This window comes from Cetorhinus maximus, chromosome 12, assembly GCF_964194155.1.
Source record: "Cetorhinus maximus chromosome 12, sCetMax3.hap1.1, whole genome shotgun sequence".
NCBI lineage: Eukaryota > Metazoa > Chordata > Chondrichthyes > Lamniformes > Cetorhinidae > Cetorhinus > Cetorhinus maximus.
Genome location: NC_135890.1, coordinates 12301658 through 12321317, shown reverse-complemented (window position 1 = coordinate 12321317; position 19660 = coordinate 12301658). Strand labels below are relative to the sequence as shown.

At 38.3% G+C, this 19660-nt stretch overlaps 1 protein-coding gene across 2 annotated transcripts; it reads right to left on the bottom strand.

The window, feature by feature from the left end:
- Positions 1–224: 224 nt before the first annotated feature.
- On the bottom strand, positions 225–18485 carry net1 (neuroepithelial cell transforming 1). 2 transcript variants are annotated; one of them, XM_078553024.1, is made up of 11 exons: positions 18267–18454; positions 11788–12031; positions 6712–6819; positions 5485–5655; positions 4795–4857; positions 4303–4399; positions 3849–3925; positions 2885–3142; positions 1639–1809; positions 1221–1407; positions 225–814 (listed from the first exon to the last, which is right to left on the bottom strand). In XM_078553024.1, exons 2-11 carry the CDS (start codon positions 11842–11844, stop codon positions 375–377), a joined length of 1629 nt encoding a protein of 542 aa, XP_078409150.1. In that variant the 5' UTR covers positions 11845–12031; positions 18267–18454; the 3' UTR covers positions 225–374. The 2 variants fall into 2 exon arrangements, with proteins under 2 accessions (XP_078409150.1, XP_078409149.1); XM_078553023.1 differs by lacking the exon at positions 11788–12031 and having other exon boundaries at positions 18267–18485.
- Positions 18486–19660: the final 1175 nt, after the last annotated feature.

The window sequence follows — 19660 nt, the reverse complement described above, 5'->3', positions numbered from 1 at the left end:
CTTGAAGCCTGCAGGGACAATGGATAGCATAAGGGAATGTATAGTACAAAAATATTGGTAAGACAGTAAATGCCATTGACAAAACTGCAGCAAATGAGGCTTTAAACCCAACTCTGCTGCAGTGAATAACCCAGTAATTTAAAAACACTACTGGATTACAGTCACTTTGTGGAAGAACCAGAATAGTTCAGCAAAGCTGATTGCATTTAATAGCTGCCATAAAACACACACACACATATATATATATATATGAAAAATATATATATATATATATAAACAAGAGATTAGCAGTTTAATCCTGCTGCTACACCACAGTACAAACACTGTACAGACGTATAAATAGAGTTCTTTTCCTGAGCCAGAAACATGAGTGCTCACACTAACGTTTCTGATCTCTTTGTCATTTGTTCTTGTTGCTCGACTGTTTCCAAGCTTTGTTTTGATAAGAAATCACACTGCTCTCCTATTTCTTCACTCCCTATGCTGGTTCTCAGGCTGCTTGCTTCGGATTCACTTGTGTCCATGTTGGAGCCTGTTTCTGACAGACTATCTGCCATTTCTGCACCTTCAGAGAGGATGGGTGACTGTCCTTCCTGTGAGAGCTCTGCTGGCTGGGATGGGCTTTGCTCGGCTTCTTCATTCAACTCAAAGAGCTCTTTGTGGTCTGTCGGACAAGGTGACGTCTGGTAGGGGGACACAGCATTTCGTAGGCAATTCATCCACTGCTGTTTGTTGTAAATATCATTGGCCTGGAGTGTATGTGATGACTGCCCTTGCATTGTATGTCGGAAACGAACTTTGAAGATGTTTTTAGCTGTGAATAAAGAACATAATAAATGAGAATAGTTTTGGTGGACAAAAGGCTAGTTTTCTCATTTAATAATATTTACACATTATAATCTAAGAATCTGTGAAGAAAGCACAGATATCCATGTCCACCTATTTGAGAGGAGTGTACGCTGTAGACATTACAACTGTAAAACAAATCTTGAGTGCATGTCATTTACTAAATTAAAAATTAACAGCAGCAACAGTAGAAAAGATTGAGATTATCTTATAGTCCTCCACCATCTCAGGAGTTGCAATTAATTGACATGTTGCTAATGCAAGTTATTTGTCCACATTTTAGACATTGAAAAAAGCGCATGATAGTTCGCAGCTACAATCAGCAATTCATGCAGCTGCTAAACTTGCCATTCTACACGCGATCCTTGGCTTACCTTTGTCAGAATTGCCAAAGGCTCCTCTGAAGGAACCTCCCATTTTTGTATCACCATCCTGAAGATCTTCCAGTAGAAGATCTTTAACTGGGATTGGCTGACGGTATACTTGGTAACACTGGCGGTCATTACGGGACACGGGGCGAGTCAAAACCAGGATTTCTTGGAACAAGAAGACGTACAGCTTCTGGAAAGGTTAAAAACAAAAAGATTAAAAACTTTTATTTCCCCCAAAAAGTCCTGCAAATGATTCTGACTTAATAACTCATCACACGCTAGTAACAAAAGATAATAAACCCGCGGGTATTGACATTATCAATTTTTCTCAATTCAGTTGTATAACTCCAAATATACATACAGATAACAAAACTCAAAATACACAAAAATAATGATGGCAAAGGGTAACTAATAAACTTACTGTTCCCCGGTTGTTTCGCAACTCTCCGTGGCAAAGCAGCACTCTGCTGCTTTCAATCCGAGCATCCTTCTGTCTCTCTTCCAGATAGTCCAGCTTGTCAATGTAGTACTGACAGTCAGATTCTCCTTTTTTCACATTGATGTCTGATAGGACTCCTTGAATAATGGCGATCTAGAAAGCAACATCTGAAGATCAGCAATTGCATTAAAATGTACTCCAATGGCTATAAATGTGTGGCTTGCTGCCTTTATTAAAGGATTTAACAAGCATTTTCTTTACAAAAGTTGTGGTCAATTGAAATATCTGAATTGAAAACAAAACAATCAATTCTAATTTAAAGCTCCTGCACTGTTGTCGATCACTGCTAACACTGCAATATCATAAGCCTGCAACCTACGTTCTCTGTAAGCTGCGTGGCTGCGCAACTCGAAACACCTGCAAAGGTCTTGCATCAGTTGGCCCATTTAGTTATTGCACATGCATAGCTACACAAAAAAAATTAAAGGGGCTGTATACTTAAGCCCATGCGTTGTAAAAAGAAAATTAGAGGGAACGTTGCCTGCAACCACACTTAAGCGTAGATGAAGAGAGGTACAGATACATGCGTGTGGAAATGCTAGTAGAAAAAAAAAGCCACTGAAAAGATGAACAGGATTCTGGATTTCATATTTGGGGCACTGAATGCAAAAATCAAAAAGTGATGCAATTCTGGTAATCATATGATAAGGAATTATATTGTAGCAATGGCAAGCAGACAATATAGGTTCATCAACTGAAATAAGTGATTCAAGTTGAAAGCTCAAAAAAGGGGCATTTTTCAACAGGTTAAGGTGGGCCTAAATGATTTTTTTTAAATGATGAAAAGTTTTCAGACAGTAAACAAATGGTGAAATGCTCCTCTCACTTGTTAGAAAATTGGTAACAAAAGGCCACAAACAGGGTTATTACTAGAAGAATGAAGGGGAGAACCTCAAGTGGCTGCTGAAACAAGGAATGAATATATTCTTTAAAAGCAGATTGGATACATATTTCAACATCTTCCTGCATTTTTAATGTTTTTTTTAATAAAAAAGAGCAGATAAATTCAGCGAAGAGTTAGCACTAAAACTGGAAAGATAGGCTAAATAGTCTCCTTCGATGTAATTTCTATAACTCAATCTGCAGAATGTTATGATGCATGGTTTCTGTTTAAAGAAATATTAATCCTCACAGCAACAACGTAGCTACATCCAGTATAGACACTTACTGCATCTTCCAGACTCTTCTGGTCCAAGTGATCAGTCGGCGTATGTCGCAGGATCTCCTTTAACAGTAGGGGGTACTTGACCAACCGGCTGCGAGGAATATCCAGGAAACTCCAAAGGTCCAGTTTCCTGCTGAAGGGTGACTCGAGGCAGCGCTGAAGGAAATCCTGCACTCTCTTGTCTTGTTTCTTTTGATCCAAGAGTGCTTTTGCTGCCAGCTGGTTACTGCAGTATTCCTTATATTCATCAAGCCGTGGTAACTGGAGACACAAAATATACTTGAGCATCAGGAGTAGTTTTGTAATGAAATGATGGGATGAAATTAATTTATATAAAAATATGAAGAGCATTAAAGAATTTGAATTAAAATTGTTCTAGAAGTAAGTATTTTAATTAAACTATAGCCGTAATATTCTGGAAAGTTGGAACTAGCCAAGTCAATATGCAGAAAAAGTAGCCCAAGCGATTTAGACATTTCACGCAATGTGACATCTGTCATCCCATAACACTATCTCGTAAAAATGTCTTTCAGATATGTAGATTGAAATGAAGCCTTGTCCACTTAACTAAACTTAAAAATAGGGTTTTCGAATGTACCCGCATTTAGACATGCTGCTTGGGGTAACTCAAACACATTGCCGTATCTTCTGGTAAATGGTTCTGAGAAAAAAGAAAAAGCCTTCGGCAATGGCTGCTTGCTTCAGGACTATCCTACATCATTAACCAAGGTCAGCCTTTGTTGCTTAAGAAGTAAATTCATTGGAGGACGGCACAATAAAGACCCTCCCTTGTTAACCAATATGGTTGCAAATGCTCTGATTTATATTTGTTAACACTCCCACATCACAGCAATGTAATGTCATTCGGTAATTTGATGATGGTGAGTATTAAATCAAGTTATAAGCCTTTGTTTATCCAGAAAAACTGCAGTCTTACTTCTAATGGAATTATTTTAAAGCAACCTACCCAGCTAACAAGAATTTGACCAATTTGTTCCACTGTTCCATCTTGTTTTGTAGCTTTTGCAAGCTTGGTCAGCAGATCTGGAAGAAAACAAATGCATCCATTCAGTTGTCAGCAGCATCAATCATCAACTGATGATTAACATGAAAACCTAAAACTCGAGTAAAAAGAAATCATGTATTTCAGCACTTGGACCAATTGTGCAATTAACTTCCCTTTGGTTTAGAAGTCAATGCATCACAAAAAGCCACTTGACACTTGAGGCAGAATAAAACTATTTGGGAGTACAACAGCGATGATAATTGGGAGTTCCTTTATTTATTAGGGTACATGTTGATGCTCATTGTCAAAGAATTAATTTGATTTAAATTATCTTTCAAACGGAAGTGACAAGTGATGTGCTATTATCATCAACTGTCCCACAGTGATAGATTTTTTTTTATAAAGAAATATTCACCTTCATGCAGAGGGATGTAAGAATCAAGAGCTCCAAATATCTGTGTCAGTTCTTCTTCTGTCATAATGGACAACTTCAGCATAGGGTCATGATAAGCCTGCGCACAACAGACAACAGCAGAGTGTTTACACAATTCTCTCAAATAAGTTTTAACCAACAAGAGAAGGTATGGAGCAGAATGTTCATACTGCTATAAATTCCTTACACTGGTGCATCTGATTTTAGACTTTGCTACAATATAACTCAGCAGTTACTGCTCAATTCATTTGGATGAACATTGTTATAAAAATCATTTTATTATATCAGCCTTGAGCCAGTAAACCAAATGGTTAGTGTTTATACGCTTATATAGAACAAAACTTCACCAAAGGGTAACTTCTACGAGTATTCATTCAAAAAGGTATTTAAACTGACAGCTATTTCTATATGACTAAGAACTAAAAATTTATTTGCAAGGAAACAAGTATTGCGTGCTTTCACTAGAACACTGACCTTTCTTGCTAATTTTAGGTCTTCAATTAAATCTTGCTCCCCTCGAAACAGCTCAAATATAGCCTGGGAAACACAAAGAAAGCAACTTCAGATGACATGTACTTGGCATGAAACAACTGTGCAAAGAACGGCATGTTATCATAATCATCTAAAAATAAACTAATTTTATCTTCCAAATATTTTTCCCTGAAACTTTTAAATTTAGCTGTACCTATTATTGCTAAATTCAAAAGGTAAAAGCATACAATGTTCATTGCAGAAGCAGCTGGTTGAATTTAACATGTACTTGAGTGCAGGATTAAGGCATGGAGACAATTTTGAGAGTTTGATGTTATGTCTACATAGATATCAATGCAAATTAACTGCCCTGAGAAAAACAGTTTTGTGGATTTTGGAACAAAAAGTAGCACTGGTAGGCCAAATTAAATAAGTGACTGATTTAAATGGTTAAATATAGTCTTCACAATTCTCTAAATAATGCCAACATCATGGAAAAAATATCTTCCAGATTGAGATGAATGCATTAATATTTCAACTTTCTTTAAAAAAGACTTTCCATTTCATCTTTTTGTTTTCCTTCCATCAGACATTTTTATTCAAAAGAGTTTTGAAGTTTACTAGATATATTTTGTCCTTACACAGGAATAAAAAGTGCTTTGAAAACTATCTTCTATTGCATGTACTTCATACCTCTTGTCGTTTAATTTCCTTCGAAGAAAAGTTCTGCTTCGTGCTCATATCAAGAGTCTCGGACCACAATTTGCTGTTGCGCCTTTTAGGTGGAGTTGGGGCTGAAGTTTTGCTGCACAGCTTTTGTGAGCAACTTGGAGATTTGTTGTCACTACGGAATGTGATGGATCTCTGCAGTTGGAAAAATTGAGACTGTTAGCATTCCAAAAAACACAGCATTATAAAGCACCTAAATTCAACAGGTTTGAAAACTGCTCACTCATTACAACTTCTCTGTCCTGAACCAAAAATAAAAATCAGAAATTTTCTTCATGGGATGCTATACTTTGAAACTGTACATCTACGACATCATGGCTGGGGACTCAAACAACAGCACCAAGTGATAGAGAAAGTTCTGTCAAGATGATAACACGCACACACACACACACACACGGGTGGACGAGTTCATTATTTTGTTACATTTTCTTCACCAAAGAAAAAACACTAGGTAAGATAGCATTCAAGGAGCTCCTTCCAAATCTACACAATGAAATGACCAAGATGTTCTCAAAATCAAACATGCAACATAGGCTTGTGTGTGTAAACTACAAATATGGCTTAGCACTGAATCCTGATGTTCTTTTTTGTATAAAACAGCATCTGATTTGAGGTCAGCTTTTGACATGTCAAATTTCTCAAGAAATTCTGACTATACTTGAGGTTCATATCTGTATACAAAAGGTGTTCAATGTTTGTTTTTATGCCAAGGTAAATTAACTGAAAGCTATCAGCTTAAGATTTCATCACGTACACATTCACTGTAATACTGATCAAACAGAAACTCAAATAAGAGGCTTTCAAACTCAACTTTAGTACAAAATTTTGTTAGCCTCAGAGATGCCCAAGCCAGGTTTGCACTGGTAGAACTTTTCCTCTTCAGCATCTACTTTACCGTTTAACTCAAAAAAGGAAGACAAAGACAGGATCCAAGAATGACCATGATGCCCTTATTGCTAATCAGTTTCTCAAAAATTTCCCAAAAAAGCTTACACATAAAAGCTGCTTTGGCGAGGCAGCAGTGTGCACCCATTCCCTGCTAACATTTGTGAAGAGGAGAGGGCAAGAGTATTTATTCATTGCCTTGTCGACTCTCTGAAGCATTTCAAAGTGCTTCACAAAACCCAAGGTTGTTCTGAAACACAAGGGCTGTTAGGTAGAAAAACAGAAGGGGCAAGAAAGAAACATTACCTGTAACGTTTGACCAAAGCGTCTGACTGCGCCATTTTTTGAGGGTGATATTAAATTTGCCAGAGACGTTACGCGTGACAAGGGTCGAACCCGCTTGTTGCTTGGCTCCTGTAAGAGAACAAAAGTACTGCTCATGAACTCTGATTGCCAACTAAGACATTTGTTCACACACGACCAAAAATACAATCAATGTTCTCAAAGCAGACAAAAGCTGTGTTTGGTTACTGACTTAGACCAACCTGGCCAAGTTCTACTGCTCTAGCCAGGAACAGTGACTGTCTTTAGGGGCAGAAGGGAAGAGGTGGATAAAGTTTTTTTTCTGGTAACTAGGAATGCGTTTCATCAAGCTGATGAGAATTTCCCTAACCTAGCATTGACAGACAGCCCAAGGTCTCTCTCAGCAGTCTAGGTGCAAAAAAGTTGACTTGGTGCCAATAAGATTCCTTACACCCCATTCAAGCAAAGGGTATTCGACAAGTGACCTGGAGTAGCTCAATGCCGATGTTAAATGTGAGAAAGTACACCCATTCTACCAAACAAAAATAAACATTTGATGTGGTTATAAATGAAGAATCAGTCCAAGTAGCTCAAAGTGGAATTCATACACAAACAGATTTCAACTCTAATCCACAGGTTTAATGACAGAACCTTACAAAACATATGAAAACCCTCCAACTTCAAGGCAAGTGATAACCAGTACTTAAGCGTTTTGATAATTAGAAGTTTCCTCTGTTTCAAAATCACCATTTTGGATGAACAAGTAAAATTGTACAAAAATGGATTGAGCTATTTTATACATTGTGCAATAATCTCACTTTGCATCAGTGTTCTAACTGGCAGGTTAATCTGTGTGCTATGGATAGCTGCTTCCCAGAATCCACTGTAAGTTCAAGTCCACTGGATCTTTCTTGCAGACAATCAAAAACTGTGCACCATGGACGTTAAAACGTCTCTCTCACTTAGTAGCAGACTACACAGAGCAATAGTTGTTTGGATTTAGATCAACATGTGTCTCCAACCTGGATTTTTGTTGTAATCCCAATAAATTCTTTACACGCTATCAGGAACGTTATGGTCCCTCTCTGACCACTTCCTGCTTCTCCTTGGTCCTCATTATTTAAGCTTCGAAAGGAAATCTATTTCACGTAATTTCTTGTCATTTTCAGTAATGGGCCATGTTCATTTAATTAGAAACCTAGGTCGTCACCTTATGTCCATGGATTATTATTTGCTTCCTTTTCACATAGCTAAATGTTGGCAAGGCCTGAGATACAAGCAACCACCTGAATTGCTTTTAAATGATTTAATTGTTGGTGCCACCAGTCTCTCAACATGGGGATCGATTAGCCAGAAGTAACCTCAAAAATCCCAATAGGTCCCATTTGAAACATGCCACCAGTTGCATGAGACCTTTGCATTAGGAGCTGGCAGCAGTAGGATGCCATTAAACAAATAGAAAAACAAAGATTGAAAAGGCAGGACTAAATAAGGAAGTCGAAATTAGGAAGTGTCAAATACAAGAGAATTCCAGAAAGAAGAAAGGGAGAATTCTAACTTATGAAAGGGCTGAGGCTTTATGCAAGAGGCAAAATTTTACAGCCCCATTGCGACGGGGTCAGGGCTGTAAAAAAATGGCAAGCCATTCAAAAGTCCACCGACTTTGGCAGGACCATAAAATTCCACCCAGGGTTAACACAGCTTTTAATTCAGCTTCTAGGGTCTGGCATCCATCAGCAACTCCTGTGGTTCATGATGCTGAATCAGCTTTCTATAGTTCAAAGGCCGATTCGTAGGCCGGGTTTCACCTGGATCAGAGTGTTTTGCAGCAGGTTACAGAAACAGGCTCCGCAGCACAAAGTCAGGAACCAGTTCCTGGATGGCAGCCTTTTGCAATCCAAATAAAAATATAAAAGCAGCTCAAGAATTGTGGTGGGAGAAAAGTGTGTGTTTGAGCCCAGGGACAGGCTTCTTTCAGGTAGCATTACTTGCATGCAATGGTTCCATTGATTTGCACGCCACTCAATTGTGAGTTGGCATGAATTGGGTGTTTTTTTCAAGCTGAACATTACTTAACAATTATAGGCGTAAGAAGAAAGCATGCCTGAAGTGATTCAGCTCATGTTCCTACAGGAATGCTGAAATACAGCAACAGAGCGTTACTAGGTGTGAAGAAAGTAAACTCAGTCATCTAATGCTCGACCTGTACAATCGTGGCAAACCTGCTTTTTAGTTTTCCATAAGAATTTTCACATTAAACTGGGGTCCCAGGAGAGTTGAGATTAAACTCAGATCCCCAACCCATACGCCAATCTGGCCAATTTATTTAGATTCCTACCTCCATTTTAAAACAAGAGCAGTTGGGATGTCAGAAATCCACAGCTTGAGAAGGAACCAACTCTGCAATATTTAGTTGCAAACAAAAAAAAATCAAAGGCAGTTCAAGAAAAACCATGTTTCTAATAACTGTGGATGGCCCAAGGATCGTATGGCTGTTATGATGCCATACCCTCTAATGTAGAAGTGCCATAAAACATGGAGCACGTAACAGAAAATTGATTACATAAAAAGATTTGAGCAAATGCTTGTTACAGGTAGCAACAGAATAGCTGCAGAACAGCTGATTGGAGTCAAATTAGACAGATCAATCTTCCATTCCTTCGCTTCCTGCCAGCTCTAACCCTCGCTGAGGCAAAAAGACACTTGACAGGACAGTTCATCTGCAATATTGCCCCTCCTACCCAGCTGCTCTACTGCATTATTCTTATTTGAAACTGGAGTGCAATGTCAGATAGCCACAAAAATGCAACTTCCAACACACAGGATACATCAAACATTGAAACCACCCAACATTTTATATTTTATAGTATTTGGTTCAGCATTGAATCTTAGGCCATCTGATGGAAGGCAAAGTCCTTTTTATTAGCACCATTAATTGCCATCTAGCATGAACATAATAAGCGCCCAGGCCTATACTGAATTATTGTAATGCAGGATGAGAAGAAAAACTGAGGAACGAAATCTGGAAGGCCAGGCAAAATGCTGAAAATAATAGTTCAGTTCAGGTCAAAATTTGTTGAAATTGTTTTTTGGTGCTGATAGTTGTGTATGTCCATTATTTTCTTCGTGTGGCTTTTTTAGTTTAGCTAGTGACTGTACGTGTACCTATACAATACCCATATAAGCACTTGTGCTGTGTGCTTATCATAACACAACATATGCATTCAAAGTTGACTGCAATGAGGAAAAACCTCATGACTTTGCCCAAGAGATACATGTTCTGTCCATACCTGCCAGGCACACCTGTACAAACTACTCTGCTACAGCACAGACAAGCGGCCGATATTTCAAGCAATGTTCATTTAAAACAACAATGCCCTTGGGGCAGAGAAGTCACGACTGAGGGAGTGATTTTGGTCTTCCCACAACCTTGTTTTTTCTAACATGTAGCAATGGAAAACATACTCCTGCCTGTTGCTCACTGTCCCCTCCCCTTGTCAACCTGAACCCAGGCCAGGATCAGCATGTGGATGGGCTGCTGGGCTTCCTGCGCCCTTCAACACACCAACTGGCGAGCTGTCAAACAACACTGGAAACAAGTGGGCAAATTTTCAGCAATATCCAATTAAAATTTAGTTGCTACACACTTCAAAACTACTTTGTGCTGCTAACCGTATAATCCCCATTTTTTGTATGAATCCTTACACAATGGCAATCTTGTGCATCACTCACCAGTATGTTACAAGCCACTTTTATTCTGTCACTTGTTTGGTTGTAATTCTGGAAGATTGATGTCAGTGAGTCACCTCCTCAGGTTTGCAATACTAGAACTAGCACCTTATCCAGGCAGATTTGCAGACCTGGTTTGATGTAAGTGTACGATTTCACTGCTTGGATAAGTGAGTTAGGTCCAATGGCATAATACTGGGTGTTGGTTCACATGCTGACATCCCAGAATGTGACAGAAAACAAGTTATCAGTCTAAATCTGGATAGAATGATAAATGGGCAAATATAATGGAAATTTAAAATCAAGGAATTTATTTGCACATGTAACTAATGTGTCTTCGTCCCGCATTCACTAAACCCCTGATAAATGGGCAAATATAATGGAAATTTAAAATCAAGGAATTTATTTGCACATGTAACTAATGTGTCTTCGTCCCGCATTCACTAAACCCCTGATAAATGGGCAAATATAGTGGAAATTTAAAATCAAGGAATTTATTTGCACATGTAACTAATGTGTCTTCGTCCCGCATTCACTAAACCCTATATTCTGGTTCTCTGCCAATACTCAGCTAGCCTCAACCATGGTTCTTAGCGCACTTCCTAATCCTTTCACATACTGTTAAACATGGAAATACTTTTTTTTTTAAAAGGACCGCTTCATCAAGGAAGTGGTTTTGGATTATGCTGGTTGATGTGGTAGTTCCTTAAAAATGACCACATTCTTTTATCATGCTTCCTTCAAACCTTAAAACTAATTTTTAGATTCAATCTGAATACAAGATCATTAACACTTCACACTGCAAATCAAACATCACACCAGTAACATCAAATTTTTGCCATGTTTGCAGAAAGACAATCCATCTAGTACAGCTTCTGCAATCTTTCACCTTGGCTCGTTAAAGTAAAAAAAGGAAACTGCAGCTCTCCACAGCAAATTCTCAATTTTCAGTGCTGTATACACAGTGGGATGCAGTTTTGTATATTCAATATTTAACAGTGATGGATAACCCAAAGTAGCTAGAATTTTAAGTTGTAGGCGTCTTTTGCATGAGAAGGGAAACTTTTAAAGTTTTTGTTGTGCAAATTCAAGTGTTAAACAGCTGCAGCCTCTTATTGTAAAGGCAGTTGACATCCATCTTTGGATGGATGCTATAGATAACCGAAGGTTATTTGATCCTTGGGGAGTGACACTTGCATCACAGATGAATATTCATCTACGTGAGTTACTTTGATCCATACCTCTGGCTTCATCATAGATGCCTATATTGCTCTGTGTGCTTGCCTCTTTTAGGAAATTCTTTGTGAAATAGTGAAAAAGGTTTAAAAAAAATCAACAGAGATTGCACACCTTTGATGAAAATGGACACTGAACTGTCCCCACAATTCCTGACGTCCAGAGTTTCATCTTCAGTATTTCTGTTTTTATTCATTTTTCTTCCTCGATGTTTTAGAAATGTTCCTGCATTTTCTGGGCTTCCTGTCCATTTCTCTCATTCTGCAGTTCTCTGGCTCTGCTCTTCTCAATCTTGCAGCACTACCTTTATCCTGTGATCAATAGCCTTTGTGACAGTTCAGATAGCTTGCTGTGGTTACTGTAAGTTCACAATTATAAATGTTGTCTGGTTTAAAACATTATTTTACATGCATTAACCTAAGTATTCAATGTACTATGGTAGGCAAGTTAAAACTGCTTAAGTTCGAGTTATTCCTTTAGTCAACATAATTGTTATTTGATCACTGCAGCCAGGGCTATGAATTTCAATCCATTCAAGACTAACTGAGAATACTGCTCGCCAATAATCAAACATTTTACAATTACGGGTGCTTAAATGCTGTAATTGGAGGTCTGGCTCTATACCATCACAGTAAACTTGCCAGATTTGTTGTGGTGGGAAGACTTGCTCTTTTCCTCCGGGTGATGGGGGAGGGCGTACAGACTAAGATGTAAGCAAAACTACGAATGCTGGAAATTTGAACAGGATTGTTTGGCAGCAACACTTACTGGTACTTGTTTAAATCTGACAGAGACATTTGTAAATGAATTTGGAAAAAAATAATAAAAGCAGTAAAATAATAATATAGTTAATTTGAAATGCTAACTTTTCATGTTAACTGCACAAGGTCTTTCTTTGTAATTGTTAATTCCAACTCTTGAAACCACCCACTGAAATTCAAATTAGCAGTAATTTTCAATTCGAGCCATTGGCTAAAGACAAGAAACAGGAATTATTCTGACAATGGGGTGACAGATCATCTCAAATGCCTTTTCTGAGAACAGGAAGAATTCAGGAATCAAGATAAATCTGCTCCTTTTGTTTCCGTGATTAAGTGTGAATTCTTTGCACTCTTGACATATAGGGCAGCTGTCAAAGTCGCAAACCACCCATAGATCCAAGGATCAGAGATTCTTGACTCTCAACTCCCAGAGAGAAAAGCCCTTTCATTTCAGGCACAACCATCAAGAGGATGCATGCTAATATGATGCTGGGAAACAAGTTTTGCAATGGCAGTTACAGAACTGAACCAACATTCAAATATCAGCATGTGTGCAAGTTTGCATGTGCGCAGCATTAAAATTGTAAAATGTGACTTATTGATGGAGATCAAAACTTTCCTCACTTTGTTTTTTTTTAAAAAGAGGCCATCAAGAGAAAAACCCCATTCCTGACATTTTATGTGGCACGTGCACAGGAACTTTAACCACTCAGTTTACCTCAACCTTATATGGGTATGTCACCCAAGTGTTTATAGTGCTCTTCCTGTGGCCATCAGTGGAAAACCAGAAGGTTCACGGGTCAAGTGCCATTTTGTTTTTACAGAGTTGGAGTTGAAACATGTTAATTGGTGCCCATAACTTGACTCGGCACTCAGGCAGATATGAGGGGGATAATATAAACAAACAATCTGCTGTCAATTGCTATCCAATGATTGCTGCTGGAAGATTTATACATTTGTATATTGAATGAGAACAAATCTATCCTCAGCAGTCATGCCCTCAAAAGCCAAATAGCTTTTTCGGCACCCACAAAATGTACATATGTAGATGCAGGAAGGCTTGTAGATAGCCAACTCAGCAAGAGTAGGTATTTTCAGAGAAGGTGAAAAGTGGGAAAACGGTGATAAGTTTTAACTTGTTTTGTAGCATTTTAGTCAACACAACAGTTCTTTAACTAGTGTAGTGTCAGATCTTCCTTTAGACGTTATGTAGATGCTGTTGTACATGTCCACTCTATTTCCCAGAACACTGTATCAGAAGTAAAATCTCACACCTAAAATGAAACTGCGTTGGTTGGACAGGAAATAGTATAATCTTAAACTATAAACCTTTCAAAGGATGTTATGGGAATAGGGACAATCTTTAGGACAATCAAAAAGTTCCAACATGTGCATCCTGTAGCAAGAAAAGTCCCTTCAAACATCAATCTTCAGATTTTGGCAAAAGAACGGACATCTCTGAATGACTTATTGAATTTGGCCAAATGCTAGTCACCACCTTCATACCTTACTGTTTCTAAATTAATGGGAAAACACTGGCAGGCAGTACATTGTTCTGAAATTACAAATTCCCATCATATTTTCTAGAATATGTAACAATATTGAATAATGCTTTTGAAACTTTCCCTACACGTCCCAACCAACCAGAAAGACCCTATTTTGAAGACCATCCTTGTGTTGCACCAAGAATTTTTGATGTGGTACTTGAAATTTGCTTTCCATAAGTTTGGACCTATGCCCCTTGTACAATTTGTGTTAGCAAGTTAAGAGGAGTTTGGGATATACTTTCCCTCTATGAAACTATCCCTTCATTTGCTTTTCCAAAGATGAAAACCCAATTTTCTCATCCCCCCTCTCCACCCCAGTCCAGTCTGGAGACTCTTCTCCACACTTCTTTCAGAGTTTAAATGGCTCCCTTGCAGATGACCAGAACTGGACACCATATTCAACCTGCAATCTTATTAGAGCGCTTAAGCATAATTACCTCAGATTTGTAATGTACAATTTGGTTATATAGTTCAGCATTCTTTGTTGATTTTGGTTAGAATTAATTATCAGGATGTGGGCATCACAGGTAAGAACAGCATTAATTGTCTATCCCTAGTTGCCCTTGAAAAGGTGATAGTAGGTCCTCTTGAATAGCTGCAGTTCACTGTAGTGGTTTGATACAACTAAAAAACTTGCTTAGCAACTTCAGAAGGCAGTTAGCAGTCAATGTTGGTATGGGACTGGAGTCACATGTAGGAAAAACAACAGATAAGTAGTGTGTTTCCTTCACTAAAGGGCATCAGTGAACCAATTGGGATTTTGTAATAATCCAACAGTTTATGGTGTTTTTTCATTGGTAGTTTTAATTTTAAGTGAATTCCAAATCTCAAATAGCCATGCTGGGATTTGACCAGTTCAGCAACATAATCACTACATTACCCACATTCAGAGAGCTCCAAGTTATTGAGTATGTTAAACATTTTATCTACTGATTATTCTAGGTCTCTTGTCTGGAGCTATTTTGATATCTTTTAATCAAGCACTTGTGTCATCCACTTTCTTCCTTGTACAGTACTTCATACTTTGTATTAAATATCATCTGCCATTGTTCTCTATTTACATATTTTCCCTCCCTCCAACTCTGGCTCCAAGTTTGCTATTGCCTACAGATTTAACCTGTTTGCACTGAATTTCCCAATCCAAATTAGAAACCCGTTAGTATGTTATCCATAAATCCTCAACCCTTTACAGTAAAGTATAGCAGCGACTTGTGCATTAAAAGGTGCTGGGATATAAGCGGGAGTTCATTTAAAATGTCACTTGGGCAGAGAAGATAATTCAGAGTACATTATAAATAACATTGTCTCAAAGAATGAAGATGCAATTGTAGTTTAATGGTGTTCAGACAAAAAGGCAATTTACAGATTACTCCCCATTCTTTAAGGGCTTCACTGATTACATCTTAACATCCAAAAGAGAAGCATTATCTCAACACTGTTACATAAATTATAGTTATCCAGCGCTCTACCAAACAAAGAAATACTGCTTTGAATGATTTAAACACTGAATACACTATTTCTACTTTAACATTTTTTCTGAAACTATGGATACATTTACTTGACTAATTTATTTCCAAATTAAATTAATCCACAATCTTACTTTAAACTTCATGACTGTAAGTCCTTAAGATATGGAATTGAATACTAGGATTTTGGTCTGTGCTACATGATTTCCTTCAAGTGTTAACTTGTTATACTTTTGCTTACATATTTCAGATTTCATATTACATATTTCTTTGCTTACATATCCTGTGCTGAGGGCAGCATCTTAATTTGGGATATGTACAAGCAGTTTACTTGTACCTCACACAGCAGGGATCAGAGAATGGGTAGATACTGATGGAAGGTCAACCAGGGCATCCTCACTGCTGTGCTGGCTAAAACTAGCTAATTTAGTAGAGACAAGGGATCAAACCTGGACCACCTTCTTAACCAGGGAACCCCAATTTATGATTTTGATTAAACACAAATATGATAAGGGTGGGTTTTCCCCCAGACTTATTTTGTAGCAGTGAACACCAATTCTACTATTTGTGGAATGAAATTTCCTTTCAAAAGGTATCGTAACCCAGAGTTTTTTAAACAATTTTTTCTTCTCCAGCTCTAATACGTTTTCTAGGCTTTTAAAAAATCTGCTTCAGTCCACCATTTTCATTTTTCCGTGTCTTGTGTGTGCTTTGTGGCCTCCATGCACTTGCGGACAGCTCCTTGATAAAGAAGTCTCATTGGTTATGTAATGACTGTCCTACAGTAGATTTGTTTCCCATATGTGTAATCAGTAATAAGGTGAACGCTGTTTGCTATTATAACAGCCAATCCTTGTAAGCAAACAAAGCCTTCTGCACCATGGAACAGTAATATCTCATTTTTCTTCTGTCTCACAGTGAGTTCCAATCTCAGATCAGTTATCTGGAGGGTAGGTCACATGGCTACAAGGTAACTTACCCATAATAAAGAGAGGGAATAAAAAAGTCTAAAAAAATTAAGTGAGATGGTGAGCATGCCCTTACACCACCTACCACTTCAACACAGAACATTTTTTGTAGATAACAAGGGACAGATTAGTTATACATGTCATTAGCAAAGAAATGGTGCAAGGCATCAAATGGTGCTTGCTGGTGGTGGTAGGGAGGAAAGAGAAAGAAAATGAAAACTATGAGGGAGCTTGTAAAAGGGCTTCACAATATTCCACTATGTAGCCAGACAGGAGTTATAAATGAAATTGCATTTATTATAATTTAAGGTGTAATGTTTGCAAATGTGTTGGTTTTCCTTGCAATCTGTTGAAAGCTAATTTTTTGGATGATTTTAGTATGTAATATTACATAAAAGAATAATGTCTACTTTCAGTAAATATATTTTGAATATGAGGAATATTCTAAATCCTTTAGGTTGGTTTCAAAAAGTATATTTTACAAGGTCCTCGCAAAGCATAGGATTAGAAAAGAACTGGAGTGGAGTTTTAGGAAAACAAAACTGATGAAAACTGAGCCAAACTTTACCATAATCAGAGGTCGTCCAAACTGGGAAGCGAAACAGGAAAGCAGAATAAGGGTCACAAAACACTGCTTGAGAAAAGTGATTGCCTGTTAGCTCTTAGGGGAAGCAACTGCCCCAATGTAAACAGTATAAAAGCTATTTGAACCAAAACTAACAAGACCAACCTGACAAAGAACCATCAGGTCATTTCCAGCTGATTCTCAACAAAAAAAAATCAGCAAGTCAACACAGATTAACATGATCAAAGTCGTCAATTGTTGGGAAATCCAACTAGTGCCCTCACCCTCCCCCACCAAAGTCACCAAGAAATGCCTGTAAATGTGCAAAATATACTTTAACAAAGACAGCAATTAGAAGAATTCTTCAAACCCCCAGCAATTGTCAGTTTAGTTATGCTGTAATGCCATTTTGTCACATTTAAGGTTAGCTTTACATAAAATGGCAAAAATGTTCCTAGCCAATGTTAATCAATAGCCTTGCATGCACTAGTTTGGAAATCACAATTGCTAAGTTTTCAATTGGACTTTGATTTTAGTGGCCGTTGTGGTGGGGGGTGGGGGGAAGAAAGAAAGAAGGGATAAAAATTAAGATAATTCATGTTCACTTATTTTAAAATGCTGGTCCCGTTTCAGAAATGTTGGGTAACCGGTTCAGGAGCAATATATTTTTTGAGAGTTCTTTTGTGGGGAGTTTTCAAACATTTTTCTTCAACAACAGAAGCCAGAGGAACATTGGCTCCTCTTAGCTAATCTAAATTATATTAAATACAGAGCATGGCCATCGACTTTCCCCTGGTGATCAGAGGGTGAAAAACATTTTGCAAGCCTAATAAAGTTAGGCAATACTTTATAATTGGCTAGATAACAAAGTTCCAACTGTGCAGCAATTTAAACTGACAACAGATTTGACCCACATGCCAGTTAGACTTTTATTTAGACATGGTATCAGGACCCAGTCTTTTCAAGGACTGGCAAAATATATCCGATCATTCTGCACAACTGTCCTGACAAACACTGAGCCTCTTTCAGCATATATGAGAAACAGTATCTGATTACACTGAATGCAAACTGCAGCCCGAGGTCATAGCCTAATTACTTAGTACCTTAAATAAAAGGAAGTTGGGACCCCGGCAACTGACGTAGTATTAAAAGTAACAAAAATACAACTTCGTATTAAAGAAAACTTTACGGATTATAGTACACAACTAACCCCACTCTACATAAAACTTACATATCAAACCAAGATTAAACTTGTGCTTCAGCGAGTGTTTAAAGAAAATTCTTACCTCCAATTCTTTTGTGGGGAAGACCTGCGACTGAACATCTACCACGGTAATAGTCCTTTTCGTGGGCAAAAGGTTTTGTATCTCATCAAAAGCAACCATACTTCCTAAGTTCCTATTCAAGCCCTGTTAAAAGGCTGAAGTTCAGTGCACAAAACGCACTCCAGTCTCCGTGCTGACTTCTCTACTCTGCTGCTGCCGACTAGCTCACACGCAACCTTAGACAGCTGGGAGGAGCTAATGCTGAAGTGCAGCTGCCCACACTTAGGTAATCAATCATCTGGTAACTCCGTAGGTGGGCCACACCCTCTCTGCTCCATCGACAGATCCTTCAGAAGTTGAAAAACTCTGAACAGAGTGGGAAATTGAAAGCCACAAACTGAACTCGAACTAATTCAACTCAGATAGATAGCAAGGATTCCAACATATCCCTCCCTCTTGCCCACAGAAATGCTTCAAAGGCAAATACATTTTGTTCAAAGTACTCTATTTTTATAGTCAAAACTTGTATATAAAAAGAAATCAAAAATCTTTTTATGCTTGAAAGACGACCTGCCAAGCCTCTCTCCTGCTATTAGGCTGTTCGAGGTGACACCCTAGAATGGCTCAAATGAAAGCAGTGGAAGGGATGGGATTCCTTTCCCCAAAAGCCAGTCCCCTCAGGCTGAAGCAGTTGTGCCCAACATTGGCACTCTGTTCAATAGGGAGTTGAGCTTTCAGCCCCACCAGGCCCAACAATGCCCACTTATGCCACTGCCGAAACCCGCATCAAAATCTTTAATATCTCGAGTATCAACTTCACTGACCTCCCTGGTTCCTTAAATTTCAGCTGATGTAGAATTTCATGGTTGAGCCCTCATGTACCAATCACCCAATTGCTGTAGTGCCCCAGTGAATAAATATCAAGATCCTTGTCTTCATTTACAAATTCCTCAGCAACCTCATGTCAGCTGCCTTACCACTTTCCTTCCCATTTTAAAACAAACATACTGAAAACTTTCCTTTTTAACTCCCCCTTCATGATCATAGACTCAAAGGTCATATTGCGCATGAGGAGCACTATATAAATCAAAGTAGTTTTTAAAATCACCCTCAGTCACTTAGTTAAATTCCTTCACTCCCTGCACAGGTTCCATTCTTGTCCCAGTAAAACATCAGGGTTTTTCTAACACCTGGGAAACTACATACCCAACTGGTAGTGCAGTTCCTTGTAATTTGATGGCTCCAGATTAGCTCTTAGGGTGGTCTAAATCTGTGAACCCATGTTGGCTTCAAAAGGAGCTGTTCCACAACACAGTTGGTTATTGAAGTCATCAGTAAAGCAAAGCAGTAAGGGGGTTTGGACTGGCAGGAATCAGTACAGGTTTAAAAAAAAACTTTACCATGCTGCCCCCCTC